This window comes from Barbus barbus (assembly GCF_936440315.1).
Source record: "Barbus barbus genome assembly, chromosome: 43".
Classification (NCBI taxonomy): domain Eukaryota; kingdom Metazoa; phylum Chordata; class Actinopteri; order Cypriniformes; family Cyprinidae; genus Barbus; species Barbus barbus.
The window spans coordinates 18,284,350-18,306,321 of record NC_136721.1 but is presented as its reverse complement, the minus strand read 5'-3'; the positions used below and the strand labels follow the sequence as shown (position 1 = coordinate 18,306,321).

Sequence of the window (21,972 nt, the reverse complement as noted above, 5' to 3'; positions counted from 1 at the left end):
TAATGTACTGAAACAAATTCAATTCAAAATCAAATTTTAAACACCCAAATTTTTGAAGGACTATTGTAAAAGACCAAACAAAGGATTGCATTTCATGTGTTTTTCATGTGTAGTTTGATAGTAATGTTATGGTTAAACTGTCTTTGTATAGCAGGGTTCTTCCATTTCTGCTCCTGAAGAACCACTGTCTTATATTTCACATGACCTTCAATCTGCAAACTGCTGATGTAGATGAGGAATAAAAACAACATGACTTGTGTTTCACTACCATTAGATGAGTACAACAGAAATCAGAACTGCACCAGAAAGGACAAGAGTATGCTAAAGGAAGACAGGTATGTTTTGATTTTAAAAAGTAAAAAAAAAAAAAAAAACTATGTATGGACATCATTTGCTGATGACAGAAGAACTGCCCGGTCTGTCCGAGCAGAAGCAGAAGTACATGGAAGACACGTGAGTGTGGTTGACAGCCCAGGCTGGTGGTGGCATTATGGCGTGGAAGATACTCCAAAGTTTGATAGACTGGAAATCACAAAAAGCCCAACACTGTGTTCCCCTGGACCTCATGCTTTCCTTCTGGTCATTCCTATTGATTCAGCTTTTCCAAAAATCTACAGAACGGCTTTGTAGGGCCAGCTTGAGTATTTTTCTGAGAAAATCTGGGGATACACTATTGTGTTGTTCAGCTCTATTGCTACAGATGATACAATAACTTTAAAAAAGAGCTTAAGATTATGGCCAGATCTCATATGGCTTCTAAACAAATGTCAAAACAGACTGCATGTCCTTAATATTAGGAACCACAATGACAGCACTCAAGTGACCAAACTGCTGGAAAAAATAGAGAAAATGGTGGCCCAAAACAATGGCAACTACTTTGAAAGTACTCCTGTAAGTGATGAGAGAGCGAAAATAACTGAAGAAAGAGTCAAACCAAGAAATGTTGTTGTGAGGAAACATGGAGCTGAACTTCAAGAATCCATTAAAGGTACACCTTACAACCACTTTATTTATAAATGGAGTAAATGTCCAAATTTAGTAATAGAATATTTAGAAAATCTTTCACTGACCGATATATTATGCAACAATTTAATGAAAGAGCATTTTTTCAACAAAGCCATCATGAGATCACTGGTATTAAGTCAAAATATTCACCAATGCACAATAAGCTAAAAATATACACTGACCCTCTTCTGTTTAGAGAAAAAACATATGACTGATATACGTATTTTGATGCTTGGAGCGTCATGGGCTGCAAAGAGTTCAGCAGGCAATGTTATTCTGGACAAAGATGTTTTTGAAGTTAACGAATCAAGAACAACAGTGTCCTGTGCAGTAGGTAATGGTAAAGTACATGGAAGAAAACTGACAGTTGTCGACACTCCAGGCTGGTACTGTCACAGTTTACTTGAAAAGACATCAGTGATTGACAAACTGGAGATTAGACACAGAGTCTTTGTCCTCCTGGCCCACATATAATTCTATTAACTGTTCCCATTGTCATAGTATTTAACAAGTCTTATCAAATAGCTGTGGAGGAACATATGGGTCTTTTAGGAAAGAAGGTCTGGAACCATACAATTGTGCTGTTCACCAGAGGAGACTGGCTTGGGGATACAACCATTGAGAAACGTATTGAAATAGAAGGAGAGCATGTTGAGTGGCTAATGGAACAATGTGGGAACAGGTACCATGTTTTTAACTGTAAGGATCACACTGACAGTCACAGAACTCCTTGAGAAGATCGAGGAAATGGTAATGATAAATAACGGTTGTCATTATGCACATGAAATAGAGAACAACCCAACTATTGAACTTGACATGAAACTCAAAATAGCCAAATCCAACATGTTAAAAGTGAAGAAGAAAAGAGATATCCTTCAAGTGCTGCAAAATGGTAGGTACATTTTTTTTCTTAAAGGGTCATACAATGCTATAACTCGTCTTCTTTTATTAAGATGTGAATATGTACATGTACATGTATGTGTTTTCAATACAGACTTACAAATGAAAAATAGCTAACACATTCTGCCACTTCTTTCTTAAAACAAGAAAAGAAATACAATCCTTCAGATATGAGAGTTGTGCTTCTTGGAGGAGAAGGAGCTGGAAAGACTATGACAGGAAACATCATTTTGCAAGGAAATGTTTTTGAGGACATGTCAGCAGAGGTATTTAATCAAAAAAGTGTTAGCTTTTACTTTAAGAATATTATTGATGTGATTCTGATAACAAAGTGTAGTATTCATTTAGGTTTTAAACACATTATATATTTGAAATAATATTTCAAAATCTCAGCATAGTGCTTATATCTACTATAGATTATTATTATACCATACATATCATTCTTATTCAGGACTTTAAAAAAAGACAATGTGTGATGCAACAAAAGAAAGTTGAGGGATATCAAATCTCTGTGGTAAAAACACCAAACAGCTCCAATTTTACTGTGGAAAATGCAAAAGAAATTTTGCGCAGTGTGACAGTTTGCTCACCAGGCCCACAAAAACATGTCAAGCAACTGTAACTGCTATTAAGTTTAAAAATCAAAATATTTTCAATTGTAAATATTATGAGGGATTAATATCAGAATGTCTTTAACAAAAGTATCCCCTTCAATTTAATTTTGTCATATCAAATCTGACACTTACTACAAATCTGTCTTCTCACTACATCTAAAACACTGTGTCCACAGAGAAGGATGCAATCATTCTTATGCTATAAAATGGATAAAAGCATTTTTTAATTATGAAAAAGAGCTTGTTTCATCAAAAGCAAAACTTAATATCTCATATCAAAGCAAGTTTGTTTTTCAATGACACATGCATGTTTCATAAGGTTTCAAAGTTGTGTCCCCACTGTTTGACAACATCAGACATTCATTAAAATGTAGTAAAATCAGGGGGAGCTGTCACTCTAAACCCCTCTTGCCAAATTCCACCTCTGCAGAGTACATCAATGTCAGACAGGCTCTAGTAAGTTTTGTAGTTTTAGAATATTTTAAATCCTAACGTTAATATTCCCTGTGTCACAACCATTATATGTCACAACCATTATATGTCAACTCCATCTTCCAATTTCTGAGAAAATTATTTGAAATATTTAGATAATGCCTGTGGATAATGGTGTGTGGACAATGCCAGAAACACGGAGAAGGCACAAAGAAAAAGCCAGAGGAAGAAGAATGTAGGACTTACCCCGATAAGACACCCAGGACAAGGTTAAGCATGAAGAAGGAGCCAATGATGATGAGAGGGATGAAGTACAGCCAGTTCCAGGTGTTACCTGAGGCATCATTGGCCTGTGCATAAACAAATGCAGTTTGTTATAGGAATACCTCTTTTGCTTAGTGTAATTGACTGCCATACTTGTCACAATATACCAAACTTAAATCTGTCAGTTGAAATGTAAAACTTTTTAATCCTAACACTAAAATGAATTCAACTATGAAAACAGTTATGCTAAAAAACTGATTATGTCACTCATGTCATGAACTGAAAAATTAATGCTAAATAAACTGCATAATCATTTGGAATTAGGGAGATTTTTGCATCCCCCACTGTTCTTCACAGAAGCCCAAGACAGACGCTACAGGTCCACCTGAAGACAGACCCGTGTTTCACATGGGTTAAACTTATAGCGCTGACTCTTAGTTATACCCGACGTATAAACCAATGAGGTGTCACTTGAGCTGCGTCACTTTTTCTTATCAAATAAACATCACTTTTACCTTTATCTCACTCTTGAATATGGTTGAGGCAAGAAACATAAATCAAATATTATTAAATATATAAAAATAAAATATCTAGTAAGGAACGTGCAGTGTTGGGCAAGGGCGTAGGTTTGCTTTTGACATTGGTGGGGACATAACCCACCCCCATATTCATAATTCAAAGAGAGTTTTTTTTATGTTGTGTTTTTATTATTTTTATTAATTGATCAACAACCAGTAGGTAGCACACAAAACATCTTACAAATCAGGATCACAACAAAAAAGCCAACAATAATGATAATAACAACAACAATAAAAAAGTAACAAAAACATAACAAAAGTAAAAAAAAAAGAAGGGCGGGGGGGCGGGGGGTACATGCAGAATACTCACCATAACGCATAAAGGAGAAAATACAAAAACAACCATGTCCAATTTATATCACCATATTTTCATAACTTAATAGTATGGGTATGTTGATTTATATTTAATTTTTCATATTATTGGTAGCATACTGGAATCTTCACTAACCCCCAAAGATCTTAGTGGTTCTTCCCACATTCTATTAAATGACATAAGTTTACCCATAATATGAAATCTTAGTTTTTCTAGGAATATAAGGTCTTTTATCATAAATAGCCATTCCCTATATAAGGGAGGGCTATCTCCAACCATAATGTTTATTCATAATGACTTTCCTTGCTAGCATCAACAAAGAAAAAAATATTGTCTCATCCTCATTCGATCTTCATCATGGAACACGTCAAAGTTGCCCACTCTCACCCTGAAAAATCAACAAAAAATAATGCTTTATGCAGACGACGAAAAATTTGGGTCGGTTTCTGTCTATAAAGTTAACTTTCATAAATCTGAAATCATGCCAATCGGGAAGTCAAGTCAAGTCACCTTTATTTATATAGCGCTTTTAACAATGTCAATTGTGTCAAAGCAACTACACAATATCAAAAAAGGAAAATAGAGTGTCAATAATGTAAAATTAAAAGATAAAAACAAATATTTTCAGTTAAAGGCATTTCATTATTGAATGTCATCATCCAGCTCAGTTCAGTTTAATGTATACTATACATACATGTAATGGATGTATAGTAAAACTAAGCCTTTATATATTGAACCTTTTAGATGGGTACCCCAAGGGATAACATATCTGGGTATACGTATACCACCGAAACTTGTATCATTATATTCATCAAATATAAAACCTTCGATAGTACAGGCTAAGAAAGATTTGACACGCTGGTCTACTCTTCCTGTTTCCTTCTTAGGAAAGATAAATGTAATTAATACTGTAAGAAAGTTATTTTCTGTGGCCACGAAAATATAATTTCTTAGAGTTGATATGAAATTACACTGAATGTTCGCTGGACAAACAGATTAGTTGATGACAATTCTGCTACAGTTACTACTGGCAGCTGATATAAATAATTGTAATTAATTATAATTAACTGTAATTATTTCTATAGATTTCCCTTTTGAGCTAATTTGCTACAGTAAAATAAAGAAAACAAATATGGTGTGCTTTCTGGTCTCAGTCTCTGCCAATATTTTCCTGAAATGCGTCACTGAAATGAATGAGAAAACAGCGAAAACTTGACATATAGACATGAGAAGTACTGTATATCCAAAGAGAGCTTGAAGTATCTAATTTTAAATGAAGTAATTCATGTCGAAAACAAATATTCTTTGGTAATGTAATCTGTATGAAACCAACGCAAGATACAGTCTTTCCTGTCTGAGTTCATTATCTGTAACACACGCATCGCGCTACATATGATAATCATCCACGTGAAACCAGGCTTGAGACTCAAGAACATGTAAATGCCCACATCACCATTAAGATTTTCATTAAGTTCACATAGGCTACTTTTTGTTTTTGGAAGAAGATGTGCTGTGAGGAATAAGCCTTGAATCTACCTCAGAAGAAGATGCAACACGGCTTAATCCAGCGGAGAGTCTCATTCTGATGAGTCATTTATTTTTTACTTATATTAGTGTTAATGTGACTTAAACATACACATTTACTTGTTGAACTTTTCCCAAACTATAGTGCAATATTTTGAAATATGATGCAACCTTTCATTGCATCTAAATGTTGAAGCACTCATCTGCATTAGTTCGCATTCTCTGGTGATTTATTAAAGGGCATACTGAAATGCAAAACATAATTTTTACTAGGGCTGTGCAATTAATTGCATGCAATTCTCATACGCATCTCGTCAGTAAAGCCGACTCCGTGATTGGCGATAAATCTCCATCACCTGTTTTCAAATGGAGCGGCAGTTAATACACAGAGCCGTAGTTCACTGACAAGCTAGGCATTATCGCAGATGAATCACATTCGATTATGAACACGATATCGCGTACCTTGTCAGTGAACAACGGTCCTCTGTAACTGCCGCTCCATTTGAAAACAGGTGATGGAGATTTACCGCCAATCACGGAGTCGGCTTTACTGACGAGATGCGCATGAGAATCGTATGCGATTAATTGCACAGCCCTAATTTTTACTTAATAGTTTTTAACACTGCATTTGCAATTTAAGTAACAATTTTATTAACATTAGTAACTGTAATCAAATTACATTAATTTAAAATATAGCGCATTACTGTCTTATCAGGAAAAGTTATTAGAGTAATTACTGTGTAAAGCATTATACCAAACTCTGGTAAAGTGTACTATTTATTCTATGAGCCCTTAAAGGCACACAAACTATATTATAAGCAAACCTATAATGATGACCATATAGGGTAAACGTACCAGTCATTTTTAGTGCACAAGATATTGGTTTCGCTACAAAAAGTTGTGTTAAAATAAAATATTAATCTCTCACATAAAAATATTTAATTTTATTTTAAATGACAAAAGAATTTTGATTAAGATATACATCATTAAATTCAAAAAGTCTGGCTGTGCTTAATGGGTAGATTTGTGTACCCTTTAAGCACACCCCTGTTCCCATTAAGCTCACATCATGTTTTATTAAATTATTGTTTATTTAAAAAAAAAACTTTTTTAAAGAATAATTGAATTTTTTTTTTTTATTTGAAGCTACAAAGTCAATAAAAAAAAACACTAAACTAAAAATCAAGCAACAGGGCATTCAGTTTGATCAGTTATATATTCAAAAATCAAATAAAACACACCAATAAAACATTTAATTCATAGGGATGAACACAGAAATAATACGCACATTTCTGTGTGAGTTTGTTGTGATTGGAAGGAATTTAAAGTCTGCTAGTGTGTGATCCTCAGTCGTTTAATGTATGATGCCTGGTGTTTTAAAAATCTGTTCACATTTTAATAGTTGTGTAGTGTATTCCAGCCTTTAGTTGCTTTTTTCCTGGACAGATACGACAGGTTTCTGATGGACGACATGCCTCTTTCATCTTTGGGCATAAACTATAGTTACATCTCGACTTTGTCATCTTAAAGCAGTTAAAATAAGTTATTAGACATTTTATAAAGATTAACTAAAAGTGATAACCATCAGTTAATATTTAAAGTCTGTTTATGAAGTATTTACATAGGTGGTTAATGTGGAAGAGCTTAAAGAGAGCACACTGAGCTGAGCAGCAACAACTTTTAATAAATTTCATGTAATATTTATTAAAATGACAAGATTTTGCTAAATAAATAATCTAGTTCATGTATTAAGTTCATACATATTTTAATATGAACAACTATTATTATATCTATGAAATTATACTTAAGCAGTGTGATTTTCATAGTAGTGCACCCTTTAAGCTCACCTTAAAATAATATGAAATCTTTAAAAATTACAGCACTGTAAAACCACAGGCCAGCAATAAACTGTCAATTTATAATAGTATGGATGTAAAAGTACAAGCCAGTAATGCCTGTGAAGTACAAACCCGATTCCAAAAAAGTTGGGACACTGTACAAATTACAAATAAAAAAGGAATGCAATAATTTACAAATCTCATAAACTTATATTTTATTCACAATAGAATATAGATAACATATCAAATGTTGAAAGTGAGACATTTTGAAATGTCATGCCAAATATTGGCTCATTTTGGATTTCATGAGAGCTACACATTCCAAAAAAGTTGGGACAGGTAGCAATAAGAGGCCGGAAAAGTTAAATGTACATATAAGGAACAGCTGGAGGACCAATTTGCAACTTATTAGGTCAATTGGCAACATGATTGGGTATAAAAAGAGCCTCTCAGAGTGGCAGTGTCTCTCAGAAGTCAAGATGGCAAGAGGATCACCAATTCCCCCAATGCTGCGGCGAAAAATAGTGGAGCAATATCAGAAAGGAGTTTCTCAGAGAAAAATTACAAAGAGTTTGAAGTTATCATCATCTACAGTGCATAATATCATCCAAAGATTCAGAGAATCTGGAACAATCTCTGTGCGTAAGGGTCAAGGCCGGAAAACCATACTGGATGCCCGTGATCTTCGGGCCCTTAGACGGCACTGCATCACATACAGGAATGCTACTGTAATGGAAATCACAACATGGGCTCAGGAATACTTCCAGAAAACATTGTCGGTGAACACAATCCACCGTGCCATTCGCCGTTGCCGGCTAAAACTCTATAGGCCAAAAAAGAAGCCATATCTAAACATGATCCAGAAGCACAGGCGTTTTCTCTGGGCCAAGGCTTATTTAAAATGGACTGTGGCAAAGTGAAAAACTGTTCTGTGGTCAGACGAATCAAAATTTGAAGTTCTTTTTGGAAAATTGGGACGCCATGTCATCCGGACTAAAGAGGACAAGGACAACCCAAGTTGTTATCAGCGCTCAGTTCAGAAGCCTGCATCTCTGATGGTATGGGGTTGCATGAGTGCGTGTGGCATGGGCAGCTTACACATCTGGAAAGGCACCATCAATGCTGAAAGGTATATCCAAGTTCTAGAACAACATATGCTCCCATCCAGACGTTGTCTCTTTCAGGGAAGACCTTGCATTTTCCAACATGACAATGCCAGACCACATACTGCATCAATTATGCCAGACCACATACTGCATCAATTATGCCAGACCACATACTGCATCAAAGTCACTCACTCACTCACTCACTCAAATTACAACATCATGACTGCGTAGAAGGAGGATCCGGGTACTGAAATGGCCAGCCTGCAGTCCAGATCTTTCACCCATAGAAAACATTTGGCGCATCATAAAGAGGAAGACGGTTGAGCAACTAGAAGCCTGTATTAGACAAGAATGGGACAACATTCCTATTCCTAAACTTGAGCAACTTGTCTCCTCAGTCCCCAGACGTTTGCAGACTGTTATAAAAAGAAGAGGGGATGCCACACAGTGGTAAACATGGCCTTGTCCCAACTTTTTTGAGATGTGTTGATGCCATGAAATTTAAAATAAACTTATTTTTCCCTTAAAATTATACATTTTCTCAGTTTAAACATGTGATATGTCATCTATGTTGTATTCTGAATAAAATATTGAAATTTGAAACTTCCAGATCATTGCATTCTGTTTTTATTCACAATTTGTACAGTGTCCCAACTTTTTTGGAATCGGGTTTGTAATATGTTAGCATAGCACACAATCTTATAAAGCTAGTCAGCTAACTGTGTTCTGTAGCATCTGCGCTGTCTTGCTAAAACTATCTTTTGGACCTAATGTAATTATTTCCCACATCCAAGTTCAAGGTTACAATATGCAAAAGTCTAAACATTAATCTCTTAATTTTACAGCAAGTGGTGAAGCTTACCCAAAATTAAGGCTTAAACATCTAAAAAAATGCACATTTAAGGGGCTCCTCTTTTGGTGAAAGTTTTTAGACCGCTTTCAAAAGGGCCGCTCGACAGTGTGACCCATATCTCAGAGTGCAATGATCCGATTGACTTGAAATTACAGGAGGTATGTAGTAACAAACACATCAATTGGTTAAGATAATAATTTTTTCTTTTTATAATCTGAGCTCAAAAATGAAAGTGTTTGCCCTTTCCTTTACCCTTACCTCTTTCTCTTACTCTCATTCCAAAATAATAAAGACTGTGGGGTGAATTCAAAATTTAAGAATGAATTGCATTATTTATTTGATTCAGAACCTGATTCACTAAACAAATTATGTGGTGTACATTAATGAAATGACAGAAGGCAGAACTCCACTATGTGTCTGTGCTTCTTAGATGCCTCTAAAGCCTTTGACTGTATTAACCATGGAAAGCTATTTGTAAAATTACAGCAGCGAGGGGTTCCCCCATACGTAGTCCGGGTTCTGCATTTTTGGTACACACACCAAAATGCAGGTTAGATGGGGCATGACAACATCGGAGCCTTTCTAGTGAAAAACGTATTGTCACCAAAATATTGTCACCCATGCTCTTTAACCTTTATATGGACGATCTTACTCAAAGACTTAAAAAGTGTAAGACTGGCTGCATGGTGGGAGAAAGACTTTTGAACCATCTACTGTATGCAGATGACCTAGATGTAATGTCACCTTACTCTGCTGGGCTGCAACAGTTGCTTAGAGTCTGCTCCGACTATGGTGAGCAATATGATTTAAAGTTTAATATCAAAAAGTGTGTGGTAATGTTGGTGAGGGCAAAGGAGGACCTTAAGGCCGTGTTTCCCTCTTTTTATCTGAATAAGGTCAAATATCTCAGTCACATCATTAGAAGTGACCTTTGTGACGATGATGACATTCAGAGACAGTATTGTAAATTGTATGCACAAGCTAACATGCTTGCTCGTAAATTTAGCATGTAACTGCAATAGTAACTATTGCAGTTACAGTAGAGCTAAATTTAACAAGTTGCAGGTTGCATATAATGATGCATTGCGATTCTTTTTAAAAGTCCCTCGGTGGACAAGTGCCAGTCAGATTTTTCTTCAGAATCATGTGCCCATGATATATGCTGTTATTAGAAATTTTGTGTATAAATTTATAAAGCGGCTTGAGGTCTCTAAAGATGGAATTATAGTGATCTTAGAGAAGAGCACTGTTAGGTATACCTCTGCACTTTGGAGGCACTGGAAAAAGTGCTTATATGGATATTAGATGTAAATTATTGTTTTTTTTTGTTGTTATTTATGCTGTTTTTTTTTTTGTTTTTTTTTTTTATATGGACCTTATTGAGTCTGAAATAAAGATATCATCAAACTGTACAGCATTGGTCTAATATTGTGATCTGTACACCTGAATCAGCTTTTTAAAATGCTGGAAGTGTCCAGACTGCACTGAGGGTCTGGATATATGCCTAGACATAATGTTTTTCTCCATCATATGATCATCATTCGATAATTATTCTGCTGCACCTTTTTGGGCACATATGCATGCCATTATTAGTTGTAATAAAAGCCACTGACTTATGATAAAGAATTATTTTAGTACATTAACTCCTAGTTAAACTGGACTGCAGAGTAAAAAGAGACATGGACTTCCATCTGTGCATATTTTACACTTCCACTGTAATAAGTTATTTACAAAAACGTGAAGGAAAAATAAGGGAAAAAGCCTGCATACATCTAAATATGACTTTACTCCATCCTGCTCCCAACAGGCTATTTTTAAAGATGTTTAATGAGCTCAGGGATGGATTTGACAGCTCAGGACCGCTGGCTAACAGGGTCAAGGTGCACAGAGGCCTGGTGACTCGGCCTGCAGTAACAAGACCAAAAACACTGATTGCACTGAAACACACATACACACTGGCTACTGGAATAGCATGACAGCTGCTGACTGACATTTTTGTGTAACATAACAATTAACACAAGGTCTCACAGGCCTAGAAAACACAGAATGTCTCATCTTGGGCAGCATGTTCTTACACATCAATAAACGACATCTAATTATGGCCCCAGTGGGAGTTGACTGTTTTATAGAGTCAACACTGCAAATGCTTGACCAGAAGGTAGATACAATAATTAAAGATGCTGTAGGTAGAACAACATTAAGATAAGAATCATTCAAAATCACCACAAAGAGGTGCCTCATAATTATTTCAGAAATTACACAAAACCTTCCACAAGGGTTGTTTTGTTGCAAAATCCAATTTTCATGAGCAGTGATTGAAGGAAATCCAATCTAGTTTCTGCCTATTTAACGCTGTCCTCCATTAAAAGCCAGACGTGGGTTATGCCTACTTCTTCTGAATAAAAAGGTGTTTTATTGCATTCACATTATACAAAAAATAAAAGTCATAAAAAAACAAAAATCCTTTAAATTAATTTTACGATAAATAAATAAATAATACATTTCTCTCCAACAACAGCACCATCTCTCCAACAGGTAATGTTGCTCCACCTCAGGGGATCTGACCAGAATCCCCAAACAAGCATGACACAGCAGTGGTAATTAAGCAGAAAGCGATTAATCTCTAGCACAGCGAGAACGTAATAAAACTAACAGGCATGAAATGAGGACTGCCATGTCATTAGCCGAGGACTCCGCCCCCGCTGGCTTGTTTGGGCTGGAGCTCATTATGGGTGGGGATAATGTACCAGTGGAGCTCCTTAGTTTGAGAAACTTACACTAACCTCTGGTCCTCTGCCTGTCTGTCATTTATTGAGCTACAATGTAATGCTCAATAGAGAAAATGCTTTTCAATTGGTTGTGTTAAGGTGGGATTCGAATCGTAGAATAAGAATCTAAAACACAGCATCACGGTTTTGCTGCATTGGATGAACATTTGGGATATGAAAGAAAGAATATATGCGTAAAATCCAGTACAGACAATCCCATTATTCCATTGTGCCATTCCATCACAGCACCATAAAGACATCAATACAACTACTCTGACATGCAATCTAGGAAATGGAGTGCTGCCATTATTCTTATGTGATCCATCCTGGATTCCAACCATAAATAGCATCTCTAAAAGCAGCATATCACACAATGTCTTGCATGGCGTTTAGCCTTAAAAAAGTATTCAGAACAACAGTTTCTCTGACTTACTACAGTAAGACAGAGGCTTATTTCAGACTTTGTGCTTTTTCTATACATTAACTGGTTTGCAGTGGCAAATAAATAATACCAAAGGTTGGTATTAATATAAAAAACAAAGCACGCTACAAAATCTTTTCTATCCATCTATAAGATGGAGGAAAACATCAAACTAGCTTCTGGCTCGCTGTTGAGAAATGGCACTCATGGGAAAGATCTAAGACTTATGATGAACAATATATATATCGATTTACTCTCTATTTGTCACCAATTATAGGTCTTTGCTCGTCAATGCAGAGGGATTAAGAAGTGCACTGAGCTACTTTATAAACGAGTCAGTCTCTGTGAAATAGGATTGAAGCCCCTGGGCTAAAAGGAATGGTTTAACTACAAGCTCCAGTAGTTACAAATTGGCAATAACATTATGAAGCTGGCTATGGTCTCCCAGAGACGTGTTTTTACAGTATTCTGGGAAGAAAAGTTGTTTTGAAAGACCCCGTGGATTGCCTGAAGTGCCACCAGTGCAGTTTGAGGGGTTATGTGGCCCTCAAGCCCATGCTAATAAGATACACTCACACATACACATACACAGTGCTAAAGTTGCCTTGTGACTTAGTAAGAACACTCTGCACTGCAAGAGATTAGAGAAAGGGGGGAGGTACTCTGCCCCAAAACATTTTAAGTAATATTTGGTTGCAAAAACTGCTCATCAACATTGATTTATTTAGCTTGTCTGTATAATGATTAAAATGTGCATTTTTGCAAGATTTGTGAAAGTTTTTGTAGCATATATATAATAACGATATAATTTACAGACATATTGCAAATTTTCTTTAACATTTAAAACATTTTTTTTTTAATAATATGTGCAAAAAATGTATAATATTTTAAATAAAATTGCCAGACACAGAAAAGGATTTGTCATAAATGTAATATTAGTGACAGCTTTGGTAGCATCAGTAAGAATGTGTTAAAAATGGCAAACAAATTATTAATAATCAGCCATGTATCCCATCATTGTCTGTATAAACAAAAGTGGTTATACATCAATTGTTGTTCTGGAGTTGTATCATTACAACTGTATTATTTACAAACATTTTTCTAAATTCCTTTGTAAGGAAAATCTAACATTTTATTTAAAAATATATTTCTTTATAGGTGCAAAAATATGATTTGTAAAATAAAATAGTTTTTATATAATATTAATATTAAAAATAATAAAATAATATTTAGAAATATAACAAAAACTATAAATGCAAATAAAAAAATGAAAGTAGTTCAATTAAATTTAGTATATTCAAATTATATTTATTTTTACTTCAATGGTTTAAAATATATTTAAAGTGTACATTTTTATTATTTTATTTTATATTTTAATATTCATAAAATTTCTATTTTTTTGTTGCTTAATCTTAGCAAGCAGAAAACATACTTACTGTTGAGTCCTGTAAATAAAGTTATATTTAAATGAAAAAACACAGAGTGTGATTAAAAATCATTATTTTACCTAATATTAGCATTTCAATTGTTCATTTGAGAGGTTCTATTATAGTTAGGATGCTAGAATGAAGTAGACAAGGATGCGGCTCGTTGGGTTTTGGAACAGAGCTCATGTGTTAAAAAGCGGGCGAGTGAAAGTGAGAGAAAGAGAGAGGGTATCAGCAGAACCAACAGCCCTACGCATATGACAGGAACAGGTTGGCAGCGTACAGTCTGAGTTCAGCTTAGCATAATTCTCATCTCAGTCTGTGGTGGGAGGGGGAACAGGGTGGCATATGCTGCCCCACACAGTGTTCTGGCAGCCTGACGCTCTGCAAACATTTGTAAACTGTGAGGAGAATGGGAGCAGGTGAAACTAGAGCAGTCTGTCTTTTCTGTCACTCAGCAGGGTTTATACTACGCTCCCTGGAAGTGTTACTGAGACTGTCCATGCCAGTGTTTATTCTGAACGTGATGTCTCTATAATGACTGACCTGTGGTAAAAACAGATGGGCGCAGTAGGGTTTTCCATAACTGTGGAATTCCTGCTTACCATAAAAGTACTTTTGCATGTTTAACTGTGTACAATTAAACTAATCAAACAGGAAGTGTGTGCGCTCAAAAAGAACAATGAGTTCTCAGGAGCGCTGAAGAAAGCATGGGCTGAAACGTCTGCTCTTTGGTCTGCTTTTAAGACACTTTGCACTTCTTTTACTTTTTCACTTTTGCATATGGAAAATAAAAAACGATTTTTTGGTCTGATTGAATTTTTCCAGTGTGCAGACAATTTCAGCTACCTGTTGGATTACAATTAAACTAAGCAAACTTCTTTCCGCTTTTTCACTTAGTATTCACATCAGCACACACAGATTTTAGCACCTTTACAGAAAGAGAGTCTCCTGAGCTCAACACTCAGACAAGCAGAACACAGACTGTCAGATGTTCTAAAACATAACACAAAATTTAGAAACAAAGAAAAGCCTTTGAGATTACACAACAATATTCCACATCCATATTCAAGACTATGTATGTCTGTAAACGCATGTTTGTGTTTGTGTGTGAATGTTAAAAGAATAGTTCACCTAAAAATGAAAGTTACTCTATGCCATTGTTCACACGCCCTCATGTTCCATATCTTGTTTCCATATATTCCTGTAACTTTCTTCAGGGAAGTATATTGAATATTTTCAGTGTATTGAAAATATAGTTCATCTTATATGTCATGTGATGATGATTAATGCCAAGTTCCAAAATAACATGCAAATCTACGAATGTTAAGATAAAGGAAAAAAAAAAAGGAAAACATTTTACAACTGACAATTGACCCTTCGAAAAAACCCGCCCTCCTTAGTTACTGTTGCTATGTCTGACAAGCCCTGCCGCTCTCACACTACACACCATATTCTCACGCAGTGAAAAATACATCACAACGCGAAAAATACAACACGAAGCAAAGAGGAAACTGACAATGCACCGACAGACAAGACAGAGCTGGTTACTTCTGGTATGAAACAAGGTCTCAGATTTCAGATTTTGTCATTTTTTAAGAAATTCAAACAGTAAATACCGTTTTGTGTCTTTTTAGTGACAGATCACTGTAGCCACTCAGTTTAAAGGCACATGAAACGATTGTCCTTTCATATTTACTTGAAGCATGAAATAAACATGCATGAACATCTGAATGTATTTTATTTCAACTACGGAAATACATCAATACAACATCAATATAACCATTTTTCAAGCTTAAGTCCACTTAAATTAATCTACTCTCCGGTCTGATTTGTTTGTCAGACAAAATGGTGGATTTGGCATTATGACTGGTCAGATCGCTTGTCAAGGGTCGATTAGCTGGGAAACTCTGGATGGTGCAGGCTAATAGGTCCTTTACCTGCAATCTGCTAGCAATTACATAATTTATTACACGGCACAAGCTGATTGGCCAGTGCTGATTCTGCAGCTAGGGAACTTGCTTGCTCAATATTTAAATAGATAGTTCAGTGTTTGCTGCAAGCTGGCTGCTATTAAAGTTCCTCTGAAACCCTCCCCCAGCACCACCTGCCTAGATCTGCTATCTGCTAGATTTATTGTATGCCTATTCATGCAGCATATCTTACATGCTCACAGCAGCGTGTCTGTGTATCTATTGGCAGTAGCAAGTCCATACTTGTTCTGCAGCAGCGTGCATAACCTAGATCAGAGGTCCCCAACCACCGGGTCGTGGAAGAATTCCTACCGGATCGCGAGAACGTTCGGGGGAAAATGTGTATAGATATGACGCTCTGTTATTTATTGTGCGTAAATGATTGCTCTAATTATTCTGTATTTTCATTGTATGCTATTGATATGGAGTTGCAATTTGACAATTTCATGTTAAATTAGCAAATAAAAGATTGCTGTCATATAGGCTATTAGGGCTTAAACGGATCGCAGTTGATCCGTGATATATGGACCAGAAGAATAGAGACATGTTTCAGACAGCGTGGCATACCAATTTTTTTCCTCTTTCATGTATCCTTGCGTTTAAGATACATATGCATGGGGGTTTGCTGCTACGTCGCAATACTGGAAATATTTCTGTTTTAAACCATAAAGGCGAGCGGATGGATATCACACAAGCAACGTGCAAACTTTGCGCAATAGTTATGCCGGTGAACATCTTAACTTCTGTCATACAGAAAGTGAAAGTAAAAAAATGCTGCATTAACAGCGCATATTCTCTCAGAGACGACAAGAGACGAATCTACTTCAACATGTGCTGATAACAGTATAAATGAATAGACCTGTTTTAAAGACCCCATCCACAACTCACATGGTATAGTACATCAGTCCATCCTTCCATGGTGATGCACTGGAAGACTGTGAGGATGGCGAAGAGGATGTTATCGAAATTGGTGATGCCGAAGTTGGGTCCTGTCCAGTACCTCCTACATTCTGTTCCATTGGGACACATTCTTGAAGGACGTTCTAATCCACATGGGTAATCACCAACTCTTTCTCCTGCACACACAAATAAACAGAAAACAAACCTTTATGTATTACATATGCTTTAATGCCTGTTTCAATTATCATTAGGCCTACACATTTGGAAGGTAAATTAATGCAACCACCCTCTCCAAACTGGTCAAACACACACAAACACACACACACACACACACACTCTTTCTCTCGGAGGCATATCACCTGCTGATGTTGCTGATTGAGGGGTGAAGCAGGCAGCAGCTGAGCACATGTTAGCAGCTCAGCTTCTTATTGGAAACCTCATTACCAAGACAAGCTAATTACATGCACTGTGTTGAACTGAAATAACTTGCACACACATATTACATTAACAACCTGTCAAGATCCCTCACACTATGGACACAGAAGTATAGTACATAAACACACAAACATGTGCATACACACAAATACAGCCTCCAGCTGGAATAGCAGAGCTTATGTCCTCATCTTCAAGAGCCGTGCTGTGTGATTACAATAGAAAAACATTTGCTCTCCAAGCTCTATCAAGAAACGACTTCTCTCTTTTTACCTCTTTCTGTGTCACAAAAGACCTTTAAAAATCATTCAGTGATTCAGTGTGCTAGTCTTGCCTGCAGGATAAATCACGAAAACATCTGCTTTACAATGGCAATCAATAATATTCTGCTGCAGGATTATTATTTTAAGAAACATATTTACATTTGCTTCTATCGATCGATCATGTGGTACACTAGGATGTACTAAAGTCAGATGGTAATTGGAATTAGGGGTGGGAATCAACAGGAACCTGGTGATATATTATATAGATATCTGGGCCATGGTATGAGTGTTAACAGCTCAAAAATTTTTTTTAGATTAGCAGGGATTTTGAAACTGATTGATGCAGCGAACCCTCAAATATGATGATCCCCTTGCAAAGGGCCCCCCATCTTAATATATGAAGGGCAGGGTTTGCTCTGTTTGGGTAAAAACCCTTCACATCTATGTACTTACACACCAGAATACAATGAAATGCTAATAAACATCTACAATTAATGTTTTCATTAGGAGACAAGGAGAAAAACAGAGATGAATAGAGAAAAACACAAAGATCTGTCATGTCTCACTCACATTCAGTCCCTAGCTGCAAAGGAAACAGCAGTGTTTTGTGGGTAAATGTCAGTCAGTGAAAAGCAAGGCAGGTGGAGGAAATTTGCATAAACAAAAGAAAGAGCCTGAGAGGACCTCTGATCCAAACAGAGCTGTGCAAAAATCTTCTAGAGTTCTCTCTGTTTAACAGTTCTTCAAATATATATTTTGTATTCATAATTTCATTAAAAAAGTTTAATTTTTTAATAACAGGTTTTGTCTCGCTAAAGGCTTTGTGTAAATGGAGTTTTCACATTTTATTTATATCTTGTGATACCAGAGCAGGTTTCTTTCTGCTAGAGTGTCTTTATTATCTTCAGTATAAACTGATAAAGAGTCGCTTTCCTTGGACACTCTGAATTCGTTATTTAATGTGTGCTACAAAGAGCTGTTTTGAGATTGTTTGCGGTTTGCGGTGACTCTACGATTTATTTCCTTGGTGCTCTCAAAGAAGCTTTTTTGTTTGCACAACAGGAACTAACCTGTATCCACTTTAAAGCAGGTGAAGTGGAATTTGCCCATGTAGAACTCGACGCCGATGATGGCAAACATGACGATGGCAAAGAAGAGCAGCAGTCCAATCTGAAGAAGGGGAACCATGGCCTTCATAATGGACTTTAATACTACTTGAAGGCCTAAAAAGAGAAGCATATTACATTGGATAAATTAATCATGGTATCATTACCATCTAGAGTTTTTAATGTCTGAATGTCTGAACAGGCACTGTTAAATTGAAGTGTATTGTACTGCCAGAAACTTACTTGGGATTCCAGACACCAGTTTGAGGGGTCTCAGCACTCTGACGGCCCGCAACGTTCTCAAGTCAAACTGCGAACCCACTGTGGTTAAAATCCTGTCACAAACACACAAGCATGCAAACATCAATAGAAAACATACACCATCACAGACATTGATTAGTCCAGATTAGTATGTGTTGTTTAAGTCTTAAATTATTTAATTTGGCCCACTCTAGTCTTGGATATTTGGTTATTTCTTTGAAATAACCTCAAATATAAACATGAAAAATTCTATATAAATATTATTATTATTATTAAATTATAAGACAATAGTATAAATAATAATATATATATTATATATAATATATAATAAATAATATTTAATATATATTGTTATTTTTGTGTACTCTTTTTATTTGATATATATATATATAAAATTGGTAACACTTTCCAATAAGTTTCCATTAGTAAATGTTAGTTAATATATTAGCTAACATGAATGAACAATACATTTATTACAGTATATAATCTTTGTTAATGCTAGTTCATCACTGTTAGTTCATGTTAATTCACAGTGAATCAACTATCATTCATTTTAATTAAAGTAGTTAACTAATGAACCTTATTGTAAAGTGCTACCAATAATTTATATTATATATTTTTCAGGGACTCTTTTTATTTGATAATGTTAATAATACTAAATCAATTATCATCAAATAAAATGTTATATAAAAATATAATATGAATAATAATATAATATTATGAATATTTAATAAAAAAAATGTTTTATTAATTTATTCAGCATTTAATGTATTCAGCATTTCACATCCTCAAAATGTAAGCAAAATAAGATATACAAACAAAAAATGTCTTTAAATCTCATCTCGCACTGTATCGAATGGCTGGATCGCCCTTTAGGTCAGTGACTCATGTAAGGTAGCCATCAGAAGAAACCCCTCTGAAGCAGACTGTCAGCTTTTGGTGTAGTGTGTGTTTATGTTCTGGAAAATCAGCATCTAATCTAATCCCATCACCACAGTGACACCACCGAGATGACAGCCATTGGATGTTGCCAAGGCAATACAGCTGACTGGCATAGCGCACATGAGCCCGTGTGTCCTCAGGAGCACTGGAGTGGAACCAGCCACATACGGCATGTGTGCAAAAGATCTTCCCATTAAATCACAATCATCAACTCGCAGCAGGCAAACTGAGAAGCCTTATATAAAAGTTACAGTTCTTATGTTTGGCAGAGGAGCATCTTTCTTCACTGACATGTGATCTGATTTGCTCATAAGACGAGAGAGAATAAGAGTATGAGAGACTGAAAGAAAGATGGATGTATGCGAAGAGGGAAGAGAGGATAGCAGCAGGGATCATACAGAGTACTGTGAGGCTGAGCAGACATGCCCCATTAAATATGATAGAGCTGCCGCAAAACCCCTGCAATCTATCTAACTCACTAGCCAAACAGAGAGGAGGAGGAAAGTTAGACAAGGAGGAAGAGTTAGCAAAGTTTTCAGCATTGTTTTTTTTTTTAATAAAGCTGACCTTTACAGAAAACGAAATCCTGTGTGCCAATAACAGCGCCCTCTGCTGGAGCTGTGCAGTCAGAGTCTGAGCTGTACGTCTCACAGGCAATACATGCTAGAGACTACCAAGACACTAAGAGCCAATGCTCCAGAAAAATTAAATAAACTGTGACATAACGAATGTTAATTCTTGCATCATAATCAGCATGTCACAGTGAATATTTTCACTGCTGCTGCAGAAAAAAACTACCCAAACTTTAGGAAAAGGTTTGTATTAAACTTAAAATTCTTACATTCTACTGAAGCAGGCTGAAAATAAATAGATATAATAAGCAGATTCTCTTAAAACATATAATGTAGTAATATATATATATATATATATATGTAATGTATATATATGATTTACTTGTGTATACACTGTAAAAAAAACATACTTTTAGAAGTTGTGAATAAATCAAAGATTACTGGACGTTTAAAAAAAAAAAAAAAAAGATCAGTACAGGTTGTTTAACTCTTAAATTACTCAATTTGGCCAGCTCCAGTCTTGGATATTTGGTTGCATCCTTGATAGAAATAATCTCATATTTAAATATGCAACATTATTATTATTGTTGTTGTTGTCATTAAAAATCTTTAATAATAATAATAATATAATAATATTTATCTTATACAACAAATAATATTTACTGTAATTATATTATTTAATATACTTTTTAAATGTTATAATACTTAACAACATCAACAATAATAATAATAGTTAGAGGTCACATTTTGCTGTGAAATTATTTATTATTATTATTAATCTTATTATTAATTAATATATATATATATATAAAGATATAATATAAATAATAACATTTTTATTATATATAATACACTTTCAGCCTTTTTACTTTTAAAAAAGCATGTTTAATTCAGTGTTACTTGTCTTGTTTTATTATTTGCAAGATTTACTAGCAATTTCTGATTGAAAATTTAAAGCAAATCCTCAACCAAATTTTCTTTACTACGAAAATATGAATCCTGCGAGTATAGACTATACAGCAATATATACTAATTCACTACTAGAAAAGATATATATGACTTATAAGATTAAGCTTTCTAAATAGGGTAAAAGTACCCATTAAGCACACTTCCATTTTTGAGATCAGATTATAAAAAGAAAAAATAATTTATTATCCTACTTGATGTCTTAACCAATTGATGTGTTTGTTACTACATACCTCCTGTAATTTCAAGTTAATCAGATCATTGTCTGGCGGCCATTTTGAAAGCGGTCTAAAAACTTTCACCAAAACAGAAGCCCCTTAGATGTTGAAGCCTTTATTTTGGGTAAGTTTCATCACTTATTGTAAAATTAAGAGATTATTGTTCAAACTTTTGCATATTATAACCTAGAACTTGGATGTGGGAAATACTTACATTAGAGCCAAAAGATAGATTTAGAAACACAGAGCAGAAGCTCAGTGTGCTCTCTTTAAGCTCGTCCACATTGAACGTCTAT

The 21,972-nt window shown here is 35.3% G+C and overlaps 1 protein-coding gene and 1 pseudogene across 2 annotated transcripts in view; one reads left to right on the top strand and one right to left on the bottom strand.

The window, feature by feature from the left end:
* Positions 1-21,972, bottom strand: part of cacna1bb (calcium channel, voltage-dependent, N type, alpha 1B subunit, b) — a gene marked incomplete at both ends in the record, with an annotated part of 126,373 nt that overhangs the window by 57,624 nt on the left and 46,777 nt on the right. The window contains 4 exons of the mRNA XM_079404458.1: positions 3,198-3,301; positions 16,905-17,092; positions 18,682-18,834; positions 18,961-19,052. Of these exons, the coding sequence (XP_079260584.1) occupies positions 3,198-3,301; positions 16,905-17,092; positions 18,682-18,834; positions 18,961-19,052 (537 nt within the window). The remainder of the gene's footprint in view (positions 1-3,197; positions 3,302-16,904; positions 17,093-18,681; positions 18,835-18,960; positions 19,053-21,972) is intronic.
* On the top strand, positions 250-2,022 carry LOC306862242 (GTPase IMAP family member 8-like; annotated as a pseudogene). The gene is made up of 4 exons: positions 250-335; positions 405-988; positions 1,202-1,897; positions 2,000-2,022. The product of its transcript is annotated as a GTPase IMAP family member 8-like (transcript).